General features: G+C 50.8%; 1 protein-coding gene across 8 annotated transcripts in view; it reads left to right on the forward strand.

Annotated features, from left to right (window-relative positions):
* PTPRS (protein tyrosine phosphatase receptor type S) overlaps positions 1-21,189 on the forward strand; it is a 234,154-nt gene that overhangs the window by 137,746 nt on the left and 75,219 nt on the right. For all 8 annotated transcript variants that reach the window (XM_069086753.1, XM_069086751.1, XM_069086756.1 and 5 more), the window contains exons 5-6: positions 1,322-1,510; positions 12,509-12,619. In XM_069086753.1, the coding sequence (XP_068942854.1) occupies positions 1,322-1,510; positions 12,509-12,619 (300 nt within the window). The remainder of the gene's footprint in view (positions 1-1,321; positions 1,511-12,508; positions 12,620-21,189) is intronic.

Below are 21,189 nucleotides of genomic sequence, written 5' to 3' on the forward strand. Positions count from 1 at the left end.
CTCTCTCTCTCTCTCTCTCTCTCTCTCTCTCCCTTTCTCTCTCCTCTGTCTCTGTCTCTCTCCTCTGTCTCTTCTCTCTGTCTCTCTTTCTCTGACTGTCTGTCTGTCTGTCTGTCTCTCTCTCTCTGTCTCTCCCCCCCCCTCCTCCAAATGGCCTGGCAATACCTCTGTCAGCCATGGCAGTGGCTGTTGATAATGAGTGTTCCGACCCCCTTAGTACAATTCCTTCCTAGGAGGATTTCTGTTCATCAGGGGTCTCAGCTGTCTGGGAGGCCCCTCAGGCTGTGTCAAAGACAGTGCTCCAGTGGGAGCAGCCTGGGATTTAATGGGGGAACGGTGGTGGGGTGAGGGATGGGTAGAATGGAAAGATAGAAGAAAAGGTAAAAAGAATCACAGAATGTCAGAGCTGGGAGGACCCTTAGAACATCTGATGTCAGAGTTAGGGGGGAGCTTATACTATGGAATGTCACAGTTAGAAGGTCCCTTGGGAAATAGGACAAAATGTTATGGCTAGCCTAGCATCCTCATTTTACAGATGAGGAAAGAGAGGAGAAGAGGCTTGTTTAGGCCAGCCCCAGGCCCCAGGCGGGTCTCTCCTGCCTCCCCCAGTGCACTGACCTGGGCTGCCTCCCTGTCCCCTCTCTAGATGCAGGCCCCAGCTCCCTCTCCCCCCTCCCTGCACACATACTCCTGGCCCTCTGAATTAGGCCACTGCGCCTATTGACACAGTTTGGAAAGCTCTGAATGGCAGCAGCCCAGCAGTCAGTGGTCCCACCTCATTGCCTGCTCAGAATTACTTTCCAGAGGCTCCTGACAGCTGATTGAGGCCACCAGCCCCAGGGGGAGCCCTCCCTCGTCCCCTATATTCATGTCTGTTGTCTCATTCAGTCCTCACTGCACTCCTGGGAAGGCTGGTGGGCCACAGATGAACCCCTTTTAACAGATAAGGAGTCTGGGGCCCAAAGAGCATCAATGACTACCCAATGACCCAGACAGTTAGTTTCAGAATCAGGCCTAGAACCCTGGTCACCTGACTCCTGGCTGTTTTAACCCCATTAGTCCTTGCAAGTTCATATTCACAGCCAGAGGGAACTGCAAGTAAAGGTAGATGACTGAGCTGATCCCCACAGTCAGTCAGTGGAGAGCAGGCCCTTGAACCCGGCGTCTCTCAATCCAGGGCTCTTTCCCCTAGACCCGTGGAACAGACAAAGGGAAGGGCAAAAAACAGGGTGAATTTGGTGTGTGTTGGAGCCACACATAGAAGGGTCCTATTGACCACTGCCCCAAACACCCACCACCAATGGACCTGCTCTCTCCACAGAGGACCAGCTGCCCCCTGGCTTTCCCAACATTGACATGGGCCCCCAGCTGAAGGTGGTAGAGCGTACAAGGACTGCCACCATGCTCTGCGCAGCCAGTGGAAACCCAGACCCTGAAATCACTTGGTTCAAAGACTTCCTGCCAGTGGACCCAAGCACCAGCAATGGCAGGATAAAACAGCTGAGATCAGGTAAGGATTTGGGCAGAGAAAGGGGCAGGGGGAGGCGTGGGGCACAGGGTGTCACACAGGGAAGACAGTGCTGTACTGGGCAAGGTGGCCCTCAGAGAAATGCCCAGGCAAGAACGACTTTTTGCCTCTGAACTAAAAGCCAGCCACAGCCTGTGATCCTTGCATTCTGAAGGGGAGGGGAATGTCTCGGTCTTCCCTCTAACCCCTCTAGCTACAAGCAAGAGGTTTCCATGTACGCCTGGCCTAGTGGGGGCAGGCCTCAGGTTTGGGGCATCCTGGGCCTTTGCGGAGAGGGAATGGAAAGCCCAGCTGGTCCCTCTGCAGCCTCAGCCCTCCCTCAGGTGAGGCCAGGCCTCGGCTTTTGGCCTCTCCAGTGGCCCTCAGGGTCATCCAACAAGAACCACTCCCCTGACAGCTGCGTGTGTCTGCTCAGTGCCTGGCACTGGGCTCTGTTTGTCTCCCCCCATCTGTTCGTCCATCTGTCCACCAGATCACGTGCTTGTCGGGTGTAGTGTTGCTTATATATGTCTTCGTGTTTGTAGCTGTTTTCTTTCTCGTGAGTTCCCCAAGTATTACTTCATGCATGTATCTGTGCATACAGATCCTTGCACACCTGCCTGTTCCCACCTCACAGGCGCACAGATGTGGCTGTACACACACGTAAGGGTATCTGGGTGGCCACATTGTGGTCCCTGTCTCAGTACACCTGTGTATGGCTACACACACAGCTATTGGCATATATGTGGCCACAGGACTGGCTTGTGTGCATGCACACATATACATATATGTCTCTGTGCTGTGTATTTTTCTTTCCAAACAGCTACTGACAGAATCCTCCCCCGTTCCTAATGTTGTCCAGTTTAGAAATATGAAACTTCCCACGTGAACACACACGTGCCTCGTCTGGCTCTCTTCTTTCTCAGTCTCCCTCTCAAAACCTCACCTGTTAAGCTGTGATCAGAGAATACTGAAACTTTCGTGTTGCTCCCAGATCCTTCCCCCCTGGCTGATCAGATGGGAGGAGCTAGGTTTCTTTAGTGTCCTTTCCCCTATTCTGGACCTCAAAGCAGAAGTCTCCTTGGAATTCCCTGAAATCAAGAAGAGAGCTACCCAGAGGAATCGGGAGATGAGATGAGGCCAGGCCCAAGGGTATCTCTCTTATTGGGCAGGCATGTGAGCCACAAGAAGAATTACTTTCTGAGTTTCTGTCTTTAGAGATGTCCTAACCTAGCAAATGAAGCTGCTGGGACCTGCCTTGTTGGTGGCATCTACTCATTGTCCTCCCCTCAAAATCAGACCCAGCTTCATGCTCTTCAAACATGACCCCCCCCCAATTTGGGGAAAACAGACTTTCTACAGAAAGTCCTCCCCTAGAGCTGGTGTCCTCAACGGTCTGACAGTTTCCAGAGACAAGGGTACTACCCGGGGGAGGTAGGGAGGGGTATCAGGCCCAGTGCACTTTTTGTCTCCTCTTCTATGAGTCGGACCCAAGACCAGAAAAGCCATCACACTTAGGGGTTGCTACTGTCTGAATAACCCACTTAACAAATTCATGTTTTCTTTTCTGATTCACTATTTGAAACATTCAGAGACCTTTGGTAAGTCTGTTTGATCAAGCAAGTTAAACAGCTAACGTCCTTCCTGACCCCAGAACTAATGACCACCCTAACAGCTTTAGACACAGCATGTTTACTAACCCCTCTCACCAGGAGCCCTCTCTCCCTCAGAACGACCTGTCCTCGGGGGCACCAAAGGCCAGAGCCTCAGAAAAAGGAGAAGGAAGGAGAAAGGAGACTGGGGGTGGCAGCCTTTTGGGGCAAGAAAGGGCAGCCTTTGTCTCTCATCCCTGCCCCTGGGGAAGAAAGGAGGCAGGGAAGAATTTCACATCTAAAAATACTGGGAGGGGCTGGCATTGCTTGGCATGGGCACCCCCCAACCAGTACAAACAGAGCCCGCTTTCCCTTGTATTTAATGCAATGGCCAGCCAGGTGATAAGCTTCTCTCGACTTTTCCAGGATGACAACCCTCCCCCCAACCCTACCACTGCAGCTTGTGTCAGAGATCACAGTCCTTCAGCAGGGCCTTCAGTGACCCCCTGGACACTGTCACACATGAGAAGACATAAGTGGAAGAGCTTTAGGAGTAGGTCTTTTGTTTGAAAACTTACAAAGTGTGATGGCCCTGGGAGGTAGACAGTGCCAGCGTTGTTGGCCCCATTTTACAGATGGGGAAAGCTGAGGCTCATAGAAAGGAAGTGACTTGCCCACTGTGCTGTGACTAGGAAGTGTCAGATCTAGGCCTCAAATTCACGTCTCCTGTCTCCAAGGCTAACATCCTTTCTGTCACTCCATGCTGTCTCACACAATGGTTCACAGCTATGATCTGGGCCCTAGAGGGAGAAAGGGGGTGGGGAGTATCATGGCGCCACTCAAGAGAGAGAAATTATTTATGACTAATGAATGTTGGAGTGGAAAAAACAATTGGTCTTGAAGTGAAGGGACCTAATCCCAGCCTCACTGCATACTGACTGTGTGACTTTAGGTGAGTCCTTTCCCCTCTCTGGGCTTCAGTTTCCTCATCTGCAAAATGGAATCAAAATTGAGGGGATTTGACTGGATATTTCACATCCCTTTCAGCTCTAATATTCTGCAATTGTGTGATGTGCTTGATCCAACAAAATCCAGCAAAAAAAAACAAAAACCTCTATCCTTCTACTTACCGCCCCTGAGGCCTAGCATCTTGCTTTCAACTAATCCCACATCCCACTTTACCTCTACCCAAGGAGGATTTCTGTTTTAATGGGAGACTCTTGGGCACTGAAAAGTTTTCCAAATACCAAAGGAATGAATCTGTAACAAAGGAATTGGAACTCCTGACAGTCAATGGGGGAGAGGGGTCAACCTGGCTCAGACCCTAGACCAACAACCCCCTTGAGGACTTCAATTAATCCAGAAAGCAAGAGAAGAAAGATGTCTTTGAGAGCCTTTTCACTCAAGATTAAAGTGCCCTGGAGAGCTGGATTCTAGACCCAGCCTTTTCATTGAATTATTATATAACCTTGGATAAATCCTGTCACTTTCTCTGGGCCTCAGTTTCCCTGTGTGTAAAATGAAGGGGTGGGATTGATTGCAAAAACTCCTTAGACTTATAGTATTCCTTGAATCTAAAGATTTCTGACCTGAAAACCTCACCTCCTTCCAATCTCACCTCCTGCTGACTCTCTGCGTGACTTCTCTCTGAGCCTCATTTTCCCTGTCTGTTATATAAGGGGAATCTCTGAGGGTACTTTCTGCTTTGACATTGTGAGGCTGAGACATTCACTTCCCCCTGCCTCTGCCCCTCTTCCTTCCACATCCCCCTGGGAGAGCGATACATACACAAAAAAAGGTACTGATATGTGTTCTCTGGTTACTATAGAGACAGGCTCTCTGCCTTGTGCATCCCCCAGGCTCTGCTTAACCTGCAGTGCACTGGGCTTCCCCTTCCCCTACATTCTGTTCCTCCCCAGGTCCCTGGCAGTGGGGCCCCAGGTGGCATTGGTGATGGAGAAGAGGCCAAGGCAGGCTGGTTTCCACCATCCATTGCTGGCATCCGTCGCTCAGGAAGGACAGTCCTTGATGCAGAACTCTGGGCCTTAAGCCCGATTTTGGCAAATGAATCCCTGAGAGCAGACCCCAAACCGAGCTCCTCTCGGCTCCCTGGCATCACTCAACCTCTGATGGAAGAAGAAAATAAAGGGGAGGATGTCTTATAGGAGACCAGCCCCTTGAAGAAAAGTTCTTTCCCAGTCTATCTCCCCCCCCGCCCCCCAGCCAAGGCAGAGTAGAACAGGGGGAAAAGCAATAGATTTGGCCACGTCAAAAGGTTTGGGTTTAATCACAGCTCTGCAACCTTGGACAAGTCAGTTCCTTCATCTTTCACATGAGGATGCTGATTTCCAAGGTGTCTCGTGGTTTTAACAATCAGTAGGGTTAGGCTGAAACTCCAGTCTCCTTCCTCTCGCCCCAAGGACACCTGCCTTTGTTCCCCTCCTCCAGCTCCCATGGTTGTAGAATGATTGGCTTACTCTTAAGGGAAGGGAGCGTAATATTGGAGATCTCCAGAAGAGGCAGGTCTCTGTCCCCTGCTCCCTCCCTCTTTCACCACAGTCCCTCTACCCCTGCCTGACATCCCATCTGACTCAACAAAGGTGTCTGTCTCTCCCTTGGCTGGTTTGGGCTCTTCTCCTTTTCTCTTGTGGAGCTAAAAGGAGTCCCCCCCCCAAAGACTGTGTCGCTTCCCCTTGGTGGGTCTCCAACCTGTTCCTTCTCCTTCCCCAGACCCTCCCCCTTGCCCAATCCATACCCTGCCCCCAGACTGTCCTTGTGAACCCTGCCCTCATCTCTTGAGTGTAATCCCTAGCCCAAAAGCTAATCCCTGAGCTTCATTAACCTGGAGGGAGTGAGCTCCTGACCACCCACCCTCCATCTGTTCCTCGTCTAACCAAGTTTCCTAACAACCCTTCCCAAGCTGACTCTAACCAGTGCCTAAATGCCCTCACCTCCCCACTTGCCAGTCCCAAGAGAATGAGGGGTGCCTGACCAGCATAGGCAGCGGCTCAGCCCACCCCCTCTGCCGGCCGGCATCTCCCCACCCATGTCTTGAGTTTGTGGTGGGCGGGAATAAAGGGGTTTTAAGGAACACATGGGCCAGCCCACAGAGGGCTGCCGCTGCCAGTGCCCTAGGAGCATGATGAGGACGGAGAGGGGAAATGGCTCCTGCATAACATGGTGTAGGCTATCGGCAGTACCCGAGAGCCAGGCAGCAAGCCTTCCCAAGCAGTTCAGCTCCTTTATAAGAGCAGCCCAAATCCCTGTTCCACCATTCCCCGCTGTCCAGTTGTCTAAGAGCCTGCTTAGAAAGATACTTCCCCGAGTCAGCAATCTGACCTTACTTAGTCCTCTACTTAGTGACTGTGTGACCTTAGACAAGTCACTTTCCTCTCTGGGACTCAATTTTCCTCATCCACAAAATGGATGCTTCCTCTTCCAAGGGGAGCAGAAGGGGGCTGTGGAGGGAAAGATGCTTCAGCAATATAATTCCATTGTGTGCATCCTTCCTCCCTCCAGGTTCATTTCCCAGAGTAGGAAAAAGGCAGAACTGGTACCAGTGGCAAAGCCCCAACCCATAAGCTTGTTTGCAGAGGGTACCCCAACCCTCCTTCCCTCCCCACTCTCCATTCTTCTGTTAGCTAATGAGGAGACAGTCTCTGGTAGTACTAAACAGAGCAGGCAAGTCTGTCAGGAGCAGCTGTAGCAGCAGGGTGGTTCACACATAGTACAAAGGGCAGAAACAGCCCTGGATTTAGATCGGGGGTCCAGGGTTCAAGTACTAGCCCAGCCACTGACTATCTCTCACTCTGACCAAGTCCCTTCCCCTCTATGGGTCTCACTCTTCTCCTCTGTAAAATGGGACAGCTGGAGTCAATGACCTCTACAATCCTGTTCAGCTCCAACTTGACACGTCCCCAGGGTGCACATGCAGGCATTATGGGAGAAGACCTCCCAGTCCTTGCCTTCTCAGGAGAGACATGTAGGGAACTCATCCAGGTGGAGAAACAGGAACCAGGTTGTGTTGGAATTCAGTTCCATTTTTAACAGTCCCATGTGGTCAGCAATCTGTTAAGCGCCTACTATGTTCTGTGTCCTGAGCTTGGCACTGGCGACTCCCAAGATGAAAAGCGTCAGAGGCCCTCCCTGCCAGGAGCAGTCTACCAGGGAAACAGAGGGATGGATGTACAAGAAAGACCATAGGCTCTGGTACTTGTCCCAGGTCACTTGGGTGACCTAGACTTTGGTTTCCTCATCTGTTGAATGAGGGACACCATGGAAAAAGAAAGTAGTGTTGGATTTGGAGTTAGGAGACCTGAGTCTAAAGACTGCTTCTGCCACCAGCACCTATGCCATCTTGGGCAGGCCTCTTAATCTGAGCCTCAGTTTCCTCATCTGTAAAATGAGAGAATTGGACTATCTGACCTTCATGGTCCCTTCCAACTCTACATCTGGAACCCCATGTCATCCTCTCACCACGTGAGCTCTATGGCCCCTTTCCGCTCAAAATCCTGTAGACCTAGTGAAGGAACTTGACAAATACACAAATAATTATGGTGCCAGGGAGTGTGTTGGGGGCAAAGAAAAGACAGACAAAATGTCTAGGAAAATTTGAGGAGAGAGAGATTACTAAAAACCGCATGAAGGAGGCTGTGCTAGCCCTGGGTCTTAAGGGAAGGGAAAGATTTCGATAGGCAGAGATGAGAGTGCACAGGTCCTGGGGACTGCCTGGGGAAAACATGTGGCAGTGGGAGATGGCAGGACAAGACTGAGGAACTTCCAGTTCACCGAAGGCAGACACCAGGGAGGACTAGGTTCCTGGTGGATATAGGCCCCAGGCTAGGCCTTGGAGGCTGGGTAGACTTTCAGTTGCCCAGAGAGAGATGCAGATTGAACAGCTTTCTTCTCTTCCATGGGGTCGCTTTTCCGCTGGCTGGCCAGATGTTTCTGTTTTTCACTTGACTCTCTTTGCTTCCCTTACAGAAAGTACTCCGATCCGAGGTAAGAGGCTTCCCCACTCACCCACTCACTCACTCACTCACCCAGCCACCCACTCACTCACCCACCCACCTGCCCCTCCTCTCTGGCTCCTCCCTCCACACACTCCTCAGCCCCCAGCCTCCTGCCTCCTGTCCAGGGTTCCAGCTTGAGCTAGGGCAGCCGTTAGCTGGCTCCCCCACCTCCCACATGCCACACCCCTCTTTCCCATCCCTCCCCCGGCCTTTCCTCTTGTGTCTGCGCTCTTTGTCTCTGTTTCAATGTTGGTCTTTGTGTGTCTGGGTTCGCCGGGGCTGGGAATTACTTCTCAGGTCTTTCCTCTAAGTCTGCAGATGACCCAGCCTCAGAAAAGGGGCACAGGGGGCCACCCACCTGTGGGTAACGTGGTATGGGCTATTGTCAGTGAGCCTGGATGATCAACTCCCTTCCAGACCTGTGTTTCCTCAGCTAAGAGAAAGAGGGATCAGGTCCCCTCCAGATCTACTTCCTCTAATGATCTAGTGGTTAGAGAAGGGACAGTTCCCCATTTCGCATCCACACATACCCCTCAGTCCTGAGAGTCAAGTGGTCTAAGTTCTAGTCCTGGCTTCCTCTGTAGCATACTCCCCCAACACACACACACGACAGGTCCCTTCTCTGTAGATCTCAGTTTTAGCCATTCAGAAAATGAGGGGTGTGGACTAGCTGGTCCCTAAAGCTCCCCCATGAGTCACAGTTCTGGGCATCAGTCCCAAATGGTCAAACAAACTATACGCAGCTTCAAAGGCCACTTACGCATCTGCTCCCAGATTCCCCCACAGAGATGGAGTGGCCTTTGAGTAGAGAAAGGCAGGCACTGAATATAGCTGCAGCTTCTCTGTTCCCCTTCCCCCAGCCCCCCACCTTCACACACTCATCCACACACACAGTCTGTCCTCAGCCTTAGGGAGGGAACAGAACTGGGCTGTGCCATCCTGTGGCTGATGCAGTGTGATGCAGTGCCGGGAGGAGCAGATTCGAAGTCACCCAGGCAGACCAACATGGCAGCTTATCTCACCCATGCTCCTCAGACCCAGCCCAGAATTAGCTGAGTCCTGAAAACCTGTCCTTAGTGGGGGAAGGTGCATGTGCTGTAGGCTGCTGGAGGGCACTGGATTTGGAGTCAGGGAACTTGTGTTTGAATCTTGCCTTTTAATTCAATTAATTAAGTAATCACGTAGGGGCTCCCTATATGGCCGGCACCCTACTGGGTGCTGGCAATGCTAAGAAGAAAATGAAACTTTCTCCGGGGCCTGAGGCTGGACGGTGTCTATAAAATGAGGCAGTTCTCCAAGGTCTCATGGTGCCCACCGGGGCACTCAGACTTGAAGGGCAGAACCATGTGCCCAGTCTAGCGGAAATGTGGTCAGGGGCTTAGATTTCTGGGGCTGGTATAGGAGGAGAAGGCAAAGGAAAGGGTCCTGGGCTCTCAAGTTTCTCATGAAATTTTCTCAAGAAAGAAGTTAGGGGAACAGGAGGCATCAGTGGGAACAAGAAGAAATTTTCCACAGAGCAACCTGAATGGAGATCAGATTTGAGATAGGCCCTTTCTTCCACCTGGCCTCAAGCACTCAAGCCTCTGAGAACTGCAGACCAGGGACCAGTCCCTGCTCTGCAGCCTGGGGCTAGGTTCCTCCCATCTCTGAGCTTTGGTTTCCCCTTCTGAAGGTGAAAAGTCTGAAGCACTATAGAAATGTAGGATGTCTAGACCCAAACTGTTTAGGCCATGTCTCCACCAGAAGAAGCAAGCCTCTGTCTGTAATAGACACTTGTCAGTCTGAGATCTAGGAACAGAAGCGGCAGACAGCCCGTGGAATGTATGTTAGGCCCCTACCTGGCCAGACACAGATCCTTCCCATCCACGGCCTCAGCAGGCAGAACAATTAATTAACGGGTCCTTAGGACAGATTCCATTTTTTTCAATAAAACCTTTATCAAGCATGTGCTGTACCAGGCTGTGGAGATGTGAAGCTGAGCAGTTCTCTTGGACAGTCCAAGGAAGTCACAGTCCAGTGAAGGGTGAGATACATTTGTTACAGGTGCGTCAGACAGGGGCACAGCACTGTGCCATAGCAGATTGAGGAGGAAGGTGGCCATTTCATTTGGGATTTAAATTGAACAGGACCAAAAAGGACATTCCAGCCACAGGGGTTTCTGAACCAAGTTACAGAGGAGGAGAGCAGCAGAACACCCCCACATTGTGGGGGGCTTGAATGCAGACAGAAGACTATGACCAGACCTATGCATGATACAGACCAATTTGGCTGTGCACTGAAGGATGGATTAGAACGAGCTGAGAGTGGAGGCTGTTTAGAGTGTGTTGGCATAGTCCAGTTGGGTAATGATGAGGGTCCATCCTATAGTGGGACCAGTAGGTCTGCCAGATCCTGAAGATTTGGTAGAGTCAGAGACAGCCCTAAGGCTCCAAGCCTGAGAAACTAGATGAATTCAAACATATTAGGTCCTTCTGGGCTTTCACCATAGTCACTGTAAGAAAGCCCAGACCTACATTCAGTAAAATGCTGAAACCTGGCCCCACCACCCTTCCTTAGGTACAACTCAGTGAGCCCGTCCACACTCAGGCATAATGTGTATGCTCTCCAAGAAGCTAGCAACAGTATCTGCACTTTTTTTAAAGGCCTAAGAAGACGTAAGCAACCAATGGAGCTGTTTCACACTTTTGTGAGAAATATTTTGGGAGCAGGAGGAACCTTCCCAGCATCCTCAGCAGCTGCCCAATTAGCCTTCTTGTCAGGCCAGCCCATTATTACAAATATTTTTCAAACTCCTGCTTGTGAAACTCAGATCCATTTTTATTTTCTCTTGGTGCCCTCTAAGTGAAGGTGTGTGACATTCAAACACACTTGTGGAAATTCTTGCACACTTTCATCAGCTCCTTCCTAGGCACAGGTGGATTTAATTATGGTCTATGAAATTCAGACACATGGGTGGCACAGCCTCATCCAAGCAGACCAATATCAAACAAACCATTGGTTCACCTTGAAAACAGAAGCAGGAATAAAATCTGCTAGTTTTTTTTCTTTGCTCTGGAAATTAGCCATTACAGGCCAGGGTCAGCCAGTGCAGGAGCACAGAATCCAAACCTTGCTGCCCCTGCTTCCTGAGTACCCTGAGAGCCAGTGTGGATGAGCCATCCCCAGCTTCCACCCTGGGTCAACTCACTCTGTCCCCAGGGACACCTGCTGCCCAGCCCAGGACTGTAGTGTGTCAGCATCTGGTTGGTCTAGCCAGCACTTCAGGGCCACTCACTGCTTACCTTCTGTGGGCAGTGTACTCAGCCCGCTGTTCCCTCTGCCACTCCCCACAAAGAGCCGAGAGGACAGGCCTGAGGACAGGCCCTGGGCATCTTCAGATCTGGCTGGGGAGACAGGGCTCCGCCACAGCAAAGGACAGCAGCAAAATGAGACAATGCTAGAAGGCAGTAAATACAGCAGACCTACTATATTCTACACACAGACCTAGTGTGCAGAACACTGCAGATTAAGCACCTGCTGTGTGCAGAACTCTACAGATTAAGCTCCTACTGTGTGCAGAACACTACTAGATTAAGCACCTGCTGTGTGCAGAACACTGCTAGATTTAAGCCCCAGCTGTGTGCAGAACACTGCTAGGCACTGAGAGTGATATGAAACTTTGTTAGGGCATAGGTCCTGCCTTCAAGGAGCTTATAATCTGGGAGACAAAATTCCTCCCCTTCCCAAAACAGATTACTAAATCATCAAGCATGGATTAACCACCTACTGGTTTCCAGGTACCCTGATCAGTGCTGGGGTACAGGCACAAAGACTGAAATAATCCCTGCTCCCAAGGACCAATATCATATTCTAAAAGGGAACCCAAGGACATGTTTAAACATGCAGAATCAGTATAAAGAGATTAAAGGGAATGCTCCATGATGTGCAGCAGTCACCTTCTAAAGTTCCTCTGATTGCTGTCTGTAACCTTGGGGAGCCTGTTTTCTCATCTCTAAACTCCTTGTGCTCAGCCCATCGGCCTCCCCAGAAGGAAGGCCGTAGGAAATGTCCTATGGCAATGGCCCACCCCTCCAGTCTAGTGCAGGTCTTCCTCATGTAGTCAGACACCTTTGATGAGTACATCAGAGAGGTACAAAAGAAAATATTGCAGGCTAAGAGGAGGTTTGGAGGACCGTTGTAGCTAACTGGGAGGTCGGGTGTCGTCCCACGGCAGGTAAAACGGACAAGGTGTTTGGTTAGTGTTAACTAACGCGGAAGTGTTAACTCACGTGCTGTGGAGGCCTGGGCCAAGCTGAAGGCCAGCCTCAGGGAGGTCCAGAGTTGGAGTGGCCGCTAGCCTTGGGGACTGACTCCCTCTGGTCCTTCTCTTCCCACCCCATCCCCTACTCTCCCCGCAGGTGCCCTGCAGATCGAGAGCAGCGAGGAAACGGACCAAGGAAAATATGAGTGTGTGGCCAGCAACAGCGCGGGAGTGCGCTACTCATCCCCCGCTAACCTTTACGTGAGAGGTAGGGAGCGCGTCGTCCCGAAACTCAGGGCACAGCCTCTTCCCCACTCCCCTCACCCTGTACCCTCCGGGTTCTCCCCGGCTCCCGCAGACCCGAGCAAGAGATCTGAGGGTTGGGGCTGGGAATGGAAAGAGACAGAGGCAAGGTAACAGGCACCAGGGTAGGTAGATGTTGTTGGGAACGCTGAGCATCAGGAAGAGAGGGGGACACGGAGAGGCACGACCCTGAGACATAGGCTCCCTGCGCATCAGGTTCCTCCTCTAAGTGATGTAAAGTGACTAGGTGGGTGGTATCAGGGCTTCTCTAAGAGCCCTTCCCACCAGCCAGCTACAGTCCCAACCCTATTGGCCACTCCCCCAGTGACCTTGGGCAAGCTGCTTTACCTGTCTGGGCCTTGGTATCCCCTAGTCAAGCTCCAGCTCTTATTAACATGAACTGACGGAAAGGTTCTGGCCTCTGCTGCCAGCTCTGACCCTTGGCAAGGTCCACCTGTCCCCCAGGCAGGGTTCCCTGAAGGTACTAGGGCTGTGGAAGATCCCTTAGCTAGACCAGGTCTGGGGCCTGAGAGCAGTGGACTCGGGTCATATAGAGGGAGAGCGTATGGGGCATAGTGAGCCCTTCTTAATCTGGAGCCAGCAAATTTAGCCATCCCCTGAATGAGGAAGAGGCTGCCCCTCGCCTAGCCCAGCCCAGCCCAGCCCAGCCAGGGGGGGACTCTGGGAGAGAAGCCAGGAGCAGGAGGCCCTCAGCTTGCCCCCAGGAGCTTGGCAGGGGTCAGGGTGGGAGTGATCTGCCTTGGGCCTGCAGGGCAGGGGGAGCCCGCAGGTCTCTACCCCCCCCACCCGTGCTCCTTAGTCAGCTTCCCATGGTGTATTGTGCTGCAAGCTCTCCCCACCCCACCCCCCTCATTGTCTGGGCTGGCTTTGCTTTCTGGGCCTCCCCTCCTCCACCTCTAACCCTGTCCACTCCCACCCTGGGCCCCAGGAGAACCACTGCCAGGGGGAGATGTGGCTCCCTCTCAAGTTAGCTTGGGAGTTAGGGTGAAGCTGATCCTCCCCCTACCCCACTGCTGCTCCCAGGGCTAGACCCAGATATAGGCATTGGGCTCCCTGCTAGCCAAGCCTACTGTCCAGGGTTGGGGGAACTGAGGGGGTGAGAAGAAAAAGACAGAAACTCAGTTATACTAAGGCATTAGTGACTGATGAGAGCATAGTGCGTGCCCACCTACCCAGAATGTGTATTTTCACCTAGTGATAAAATCTTAAGCTTACCAAGAGGAAGGCCTAATGGTGGCATTTCAAGTGTCATAAGGATGGAAGAGAAATAGCTCTGAAGCCATACCCACCCAGTCTGCCTGTACCTAAAGCTATCCCTGCCCCTGGCCTTTTTTTTACTCATTAGCTGTTACCCAGAGAAACCCCAGGAAAGTTTACCGAGTTCTGCTTGTCCACAGTCTGTCCTGGCTCTACGTGCCCCATCCTGGTGGCCAACATCTCTGCCCAGCCCCACCCCAGGCTGCCCTCAGTGGCTCATGTCCCCTTCCCTGTCTGACTCATGCCATATGTTCAGACCCTTGGTGATCCCCCTAGGGATCTCGATACTCTTTCTTTAAAAAAATGACTTCTCGCTCATTCCTCCCATATCAAGAGAAGGGCTTCCACAAGGCCAGTCTACATCCCCAGGCTTGGACTATGATTCCAGGCTGCTTCTGGTTCCTGTAAACACCCTTGGGGAAGGAGAATGATCAAGCAGCAGTTGGATTTGGAAAAATATGGAGCCACTTTTTTTTTTAATCTACCTATTTCCCCCTCTTCTCTCTGTGTGCCTAATGATAGCAAGGCAGAGACAGGGGACAGCCTCTTATAACCTAGGAAAGAACCTAGGCTGTAGATTCTCTTTGGATTCAAATCCTGGCATTACCACTGACTTGTTGATGTTGAACAAGTCTCTGCCTTCTCTGAGCCTCAGTTTCCCCAAATGTAAAACAAGAGAGTTAGGTGGCCCAGTGGAATTCTGAGTTTCCATAATCCTCCACAATGAGAGAATGAAGGTATCAGATCCTCTCTATTCCAAAGAATCTGGAATCCAAAGACCTGGGTTTGACTCTCAAGTCTACCACTAAACTGAGGAAACTGGCCAAAGTGACTTCTAATAGTTACTTCCAGCTGCATAAATTCTAAAATAAATTGATGGATTGAGAAGGAATCTCTTCCCCACTTCTCACCTCTCAAAGCCTCATCCTGAGATTATAGACAAAAAAACACTCCCCCTCTCCTCCAGTCACACCACAGACTGTCTCCTCTCTACCTGGTCCCCTCCATACATACATTTGACTAGGTGGCCAGTGTGGGGAGGGGGCTTAGGCCAGTGACAGGAAAAGGGGGGCTGGGTAGCTCCAAAGCTTTGGATACAACCAGACAAAGCATCCCTCCCAAGACACCTAAAATAGCCACCAAGGTGCCCACGGTGAGTTTCCCCCATGCTCATCACCAGTGATTGGTGGGCAGCCCTCCCTAACCTTCTGTCTCTCTGTAAATGCTTGGGTGAAGCTTTGTAAGTTCTAAGGTCTCCAGAGACTGCCCCACCACCCTCCCAAACAATCAAGCAGCAGCCCCAAGAGGCAGGCAGGGGGTAGGGGGGGTGGGCTGGGAATTGGTGGGGGGATGGTCAGTGGAGTGGGCAGGGGAGGGATGCTGGGGGGAGTGGGTGGGGGTGGCCAAAGGGAGGCATTGGACCTCCAGGGCCTTGTCTCCTCAGCTCCCCAGGTACCCCCTTGGCTCCTCCCCCTCTGGGGACCAGGGGCAAGGGAGGCCGGGGCTAGTGGTGGCAGCTAAATCCTGTCGCCTTCCCAGGCCTAGGCCTGGAGCTTGGACACTTGAAAATGTCAAAAGACAAAACCACCAAGGTAGAGATAGAGTCGGTGTCAGGGGCAAATCGCAGAAGCTGTTTGGCTTTTTTTTACTTTGGAAGTTTTTTTTTTTTATTTTCGAGAACAAGCAAAGAACGGTTGCAGCTAACAGCCTTGGGAAGGCCTCTTTTACTCTCTCTGTGTTTCCCCTTATTTTTTCTCTTCTCCTCATGTCATTGTGTTCCGCATCAAACCCCCTTAACATCCCTCAGAGCTACGAGAAGGTTGGTGTGTTTTTTTCTTTTTTACGTTCTCTACCCACATTTTTACATTCTTAAGACAAACAAACAAACCAAAAATCAATCAATCAAATCAATCAATTAAAAATTTTAAATAAGAGCGAAAAAGCAAGAGAAAATGTTTCCGATGCGCCCGGCCTGCCGGGCGGGTCACTACCCGCGACGCCCTGCATTGTGAGCGCCTTTCTGCATCCCGTTGGTAATGTCGTTGCTGAATTTTTGCACTCTACGTCGTCATGGTAACTTGGCGTTTGGGCCACTGGGCCTGATGCATGATGGGAGAATGTCACACTCTTCTCTGCATGCCACTTCCGTTGATTTGATCCGTTGGGTTCAAGACGCCTTCTGAGTGTTTGGTTTCTTCTGTTCCTTTATTTCTTCTTTTCTGTCCGTTTTCTCTTATGTTGGTTTTTTTTTTAACCAAACTGTTACTTTGTTTTACCCCCTAAAGAAAATTCTGTCTTTGGTTCCGTTTTGTCCTCTTTCCTTTGCTTTTGTTTCCTGGTTGCGCTATGTGGGCGTTATTTTCCAGCGAGTTGTGCAGAAAGCCAGTGTTCCTGCCCCCAGCCTGGCCTGACCCCTTGCCCCCCAAGGGGTAACTGAACCACATAGAAAAGGGGTTTCCCAGCTGGAATGCTTACCCCCAAAAATGGAGTGCAGGAGCCCCAGAGAGCGACTCCTGGGGTGGGGAGGATGGAGAGCCTGGGCTGGGGGCAGGGCAGGGTGACCCTGGAAGCTCCCCTGCCTCTTCCCAGAGTTGGACCCTCAGCCCAGAGCATTTCCCTTTCCTCATTTTGAGCTTTTTTCCACTTCGGAAGCCCTTAGCTCTTGGTCAATCCACAAGCATTTTACTAAATGTTTCCTACGTGCCAGGTACTACTTATTCTTACTGTCCCCATTTTGGGGGAGCAGCACTAACTGAGCTCCCCCTGAATGCAACACACAGAGTCATAAATATAGTCTGATCCATCCAGCGTCCAGTGCTGGTGATGGAAAGAGCCCCTGGATTCATATTTCAGCTCAGCTATGACCATGAGCAATCTCTTCACCACTTTGGGTCTCAATTTCTTATCTGTCAAATGAGGGGGTTGGACCATATGACCTCCAAAGTCTCTTCCAGGTCTCATTTTCCTCCTCTGCAAAATGAGTTGGGTGGGTCATATTGTCCTGAAGGGCCCTTTCAGGTCTAAGATTCCATAAGCATCATTTCAATGGGAATAAATCAGTCCCATTACTACAGTGCTTCATGGTTTAGAAAGTACTTTCCCTCCCTGAGTGTCATTATTCCAGTTGGACAGATAGAGAAACTGATGCCCAGGAAGTTGAAGTGACCTGTACAGTTAGGATCCCCTGATTTGCCTGTCCTGTGGTAGAATAAATATAATGTGAAACACTGTGAAATTGTGAAAGACATGCTTTCTTTTGGCCTGTTTCCCAGTGAATGGCACATATTATAACATCAAATGAGCCTAATTAGTATAGGGATGTACTGTGAAAGAGACAAAGCTGGTAGAGCCTACCTGGGCACTGGTGCCATTGAGAGAACAGCACCTGGCCGGCCTGGAGGCTGGGCTGACAGTAACATCAGGTGACCCCAGTTTCTCTGGGGTGTTTTAAAGCCTTCTCCCCTCCACTGCCCTAGCATGAAGCTGGATGTAGCCAAGTGCCCTGCCCCGGAGGCAGATGTCACTGTCCCTGGCAGCCACCACAGGGCTGCCTTTCCATATGCCCAGGGAGATTTGGGTGCTGCTCTGGGGTGACTCAGATAGAAACATCACAGAGTTATAGCTGGAAGGGGCCTGAGAGGTCATCTAGGTCAACTCCCACATTTTACAGGGGAAGGAATAGAGGCCCAAGAAAGTTCGGTGATTGACCCAAAAGCTCCTGTAGGCAGTAAGAGGCAAACTCTGGATTTGAACCCAAATTCTGTGGCTCAAAATCCAGTGCTTCCTAACCGCCTTCAGGACAGCTCTTCCCTTCTCAAGAAATATTGGGGAAAGCTGTCTTCCTGTCTGTGGAGTCTGGGGACCTAGGACTCCCCAAGGAGCCCCAGGGAGCAACTCATTGTGTTGTGACACCATGACCAAACCTGGGTCCAAAGTCCTCCCCCCATCCTTACCACCTCTGTGGCCTTGGAAGTCATATCACCATCCTAGGCTTCCTTTTCCTCCTTGTAACATGGAATGATGAGATGGGGTAATCTCCAAGGGCCCTCCTAACTCCAAATTCAGTGCTCCTTTGATTTTCCAAGTTGGGGTAAGGGATAGAGATCCTGACTTCTTTTTCTTCCATGCCCTGAGCTGAGGCTTCTCCTCAAAGTAAGTGGGAAAGTAAGCAAGTCAATGAGAACTGTGTCCATTGGCAGTGTGGGGATGCTAACAGAGTGAGTGGGGCTGGCTGCTGCCCCCTCCCTGGCTCAGACCTAGGGGACAGCATTCCTTTCCACAAGCGGCTGGGAAGATTTCAAGCCACACCTAGGGCAACCACTTTCTGAGTGTCCCTGATTTTAGCACCGGGTGATTCTTGAGAAATCCAAGGGCAGTTATGACAGTCTCTCCTCTCTCTCTCTCTCTCTCTCTGTCTCTCCCTCTCTCTGTCTATGTCTCTCTCTGTCTTTCTCTGTCTCTTTCTCTCTCCTTCTCTCTTCTCTCTCTAACACCAAGATGTTGAGATTTTCCCACCCTGGTCTCTACCGTCTCCATCCCTTCTTCCTCAAACCTCACCCCTTTCTCATTGGGCATTGGAGGCCCCCTAGAGAAGTTGCCAAAGTCTCACCCTTGATTGGTTCCATATCACCTGTTATCTCATCTTTGGGAATACCGGCTGGACTTGTGAGCCTATGGCGGTGTCTGCTACTGTCTGCACTCTGCCTTGCACTGCAGAGAAGGCAGGCTCAGATGGGTTTTGCCATATTTCCACCCCTTCCCCTCTTGTAGGCCTAAAATGAGGTGAGGCCCCTTATAGAGAATGGATAGGAAAGCCTCCCCATCAGCTGTAGGACTCCTGGCTTGTTAGGACTGAGAGGTAATCAAAGGGGATTGGGAGCTGCTGCCTTCTTATTAAACACACCAACAATGCCAGGATGCCCATCAGACTGGATTAGATTTTCCCAGAATCACAGAATTTGATAGTTGGAAGGCACCTCAGTGGCCATCTCATCCAACCCATACATTTTCTTGGAATCCGGCCCTGGTTGAAAGACTGAAGACAGGCAGAGGAAATCTCCCATCTAGCATGCACACACGTGCCCGTGCACACATACACACACACACACATCTCTTTGCCAAAAGTCATTTTAGCTTCTGCTAAGGCCCCTGGCCCCAGAGGGCAGGCTCTGCTGGAGTGCCCTGGGGCTCAGTCTGGGCCCTGTGCTGTTCATCATTTTATCAGTGACTTGGATGAAGAAACAACTGATGTGCTTATCAACTCTACAGATGACACAGAGCTCGGAGGGGTGGCTAACAGAGTATTGGATAACAGAGCCAGGAGAGAAGATAGAACACTGGGCTAAATCTAATTAGATGGAATTGAATAGGGATAAATAAATGGGTTTGGGGTTCGGGGGTGGGTTTTTTCATCTGTCCAAGCACAGGAAGAGGGGAGGCAGGACTTAGACTGCTGTCTGTCCCTAGGAGAAGGCCCTGAGGGTTTTAGCTGACTGATTCATCAAGGGAAAGCTCCTGGGAAGGAGAGAGCCACCCTGAACTTTGTCCCCTGGCCCTTTTCTGACCTCATCTGAAAGGTCATGCTCAGTTCTGGGCCCATGTCCTTTAGAAGGGATGATTCCCACAGACTGACACATTTCCAGAGGAGGGTTATGGGATTAGAGAAGGGAATCATAAGAGGGGACAGAGGATGTCTGGCCTGGGGAAGGGACAGCATTAAAGAGAGCACAAAAGCTCCATCTTTGAGTATTTGAAAAGTTGGCCTAGGAAAGAGGGATGAGACTTATCCTGCAGAAAGAACCAGGCCCATGAGAGAGAAGTGGGGCTCAGCAGAGTCTGCCTTGATGTGGCACTCTCCAAAAGTGAATGGGCATGGGCTGGGAGAGGTAATGAGGTCCCCTTCACTGGAGATTTGGGGAAATTAAATGACGGCTTGTCACGTATTTGCTCAGGTACAGGTTGAAATAGGTGGCTGCAAAGATTCATGCAGAGTCTGAGATTCTATGCCCTTCCCAGTTGAATGGATAATCTCTAACTTGGGGCTTCCAGGGCTAGGGGATCCAGAGAGCCTTCTTCCCTGGCCAGCTGACCCTATCTGGACACAGGTCAGGAAACCCAAAGTAGCCCTGGCTCCCAGCAAGCATCAGGCTGAGGAAGCGAAAGGAAGACTCTTGGCATAAATGAGTTGGGGGATTATAAATGATTTTCACTCCTCTTCCCTCTCCCCAGTCCCATAGCAGGAGCATAACATAGTTGAAAGAACATTGGATCCAGAATCAGAAGGCTTGACTTCGGGTCCTAACTCCCCTGTTTATTTATTCCTATGACCTAATGTAAGTCCCTTTCCCAATCTGGCCTGACTTTCTGTCTGTGAAGTTAGAAGAAAAGGAGTGAACTGACTAAATGATCCCCAAACTCCTTTCTAACTCCAGAAACCTGTGACTCTGTAACGGGTCTATGACTCTGGTGGCACTGGAGGAATGGGGCATGAGTTAGGCCTTGTAGGAAGGTGAAGGCTCCATCCAGTAGGTGGAAGGGAGGATTGGGGTAGGGCTGCTTGCCCTCATTATTGTCTTAGACCTCTCGGTCACCCCGTTCTTAGAATTATGTTGTTAAATGATTGAAGGAAATGCTAAATTTCATTAAATTAGTGAGAGGGGTGGTTCAGTGGATAGAGCACCAGGCTTAGAGTCAGGAAGACCTGGGTTGAAGTCTGGCCTCAGATACTTACTAGTTGTGTGACCCTAGGCAAGTCACTTAACCCTGTTTGCCTCAGTTTCCTTATCTATAAAATGAGCTATAGCAGGACATGGCAAACCAGCTGAGGAAATCCCAAATGGGGTCCCAAGGAGTCAGACACGAATTAGATGGCAGAACAGCAATGGCAAGAAATAGGGAGACAGTCTAGGTTAGATATTGCCCAAATCTCAAGAGATCCACTGAACTATCGCCTCATCCCAATAGCCCTCAAAAGTGGCCCCCAGTGGTGAAAGAGTTCATTAAAAGCAATTGTAGGCAATCTCTACTGTTAGACACAAAATCCAGACATCTCTCAGAGAAAACTCTTGGGTTCAGATGACCTCACTGAGTATAACGAGCTGAAGATATTAAAGCCATAACTCCCTGCCCCCATCCCCACCTGATCGTCTCTTCCCTGGTGTCCAGCAAGTAGAACGGGGAATTCTTGACCTTTCAGCTGAAAAGGACTCCTTGTTGGCCCACCCCTACACTGGGCCCTGGGCTTCAGAACCCCCAGAT

The sequence above is a fragment of the Petaurus breviceps genome, unplaced genomic scaffold, assembly GCF_028583685.1.
Source record: "Petaurus breviceps papuanus isolate PSGF00001 unplaced genomic scaffold, PetGlider_PUasm1.0 180, whole genome shotgun sequence".
Classification (NCBI taxonomy): Eukaryota; Metazoa; Chordata; class Mammalia; order Diprotodontia; family Petauridae; genus Petaurus; species Petaurus breviceps.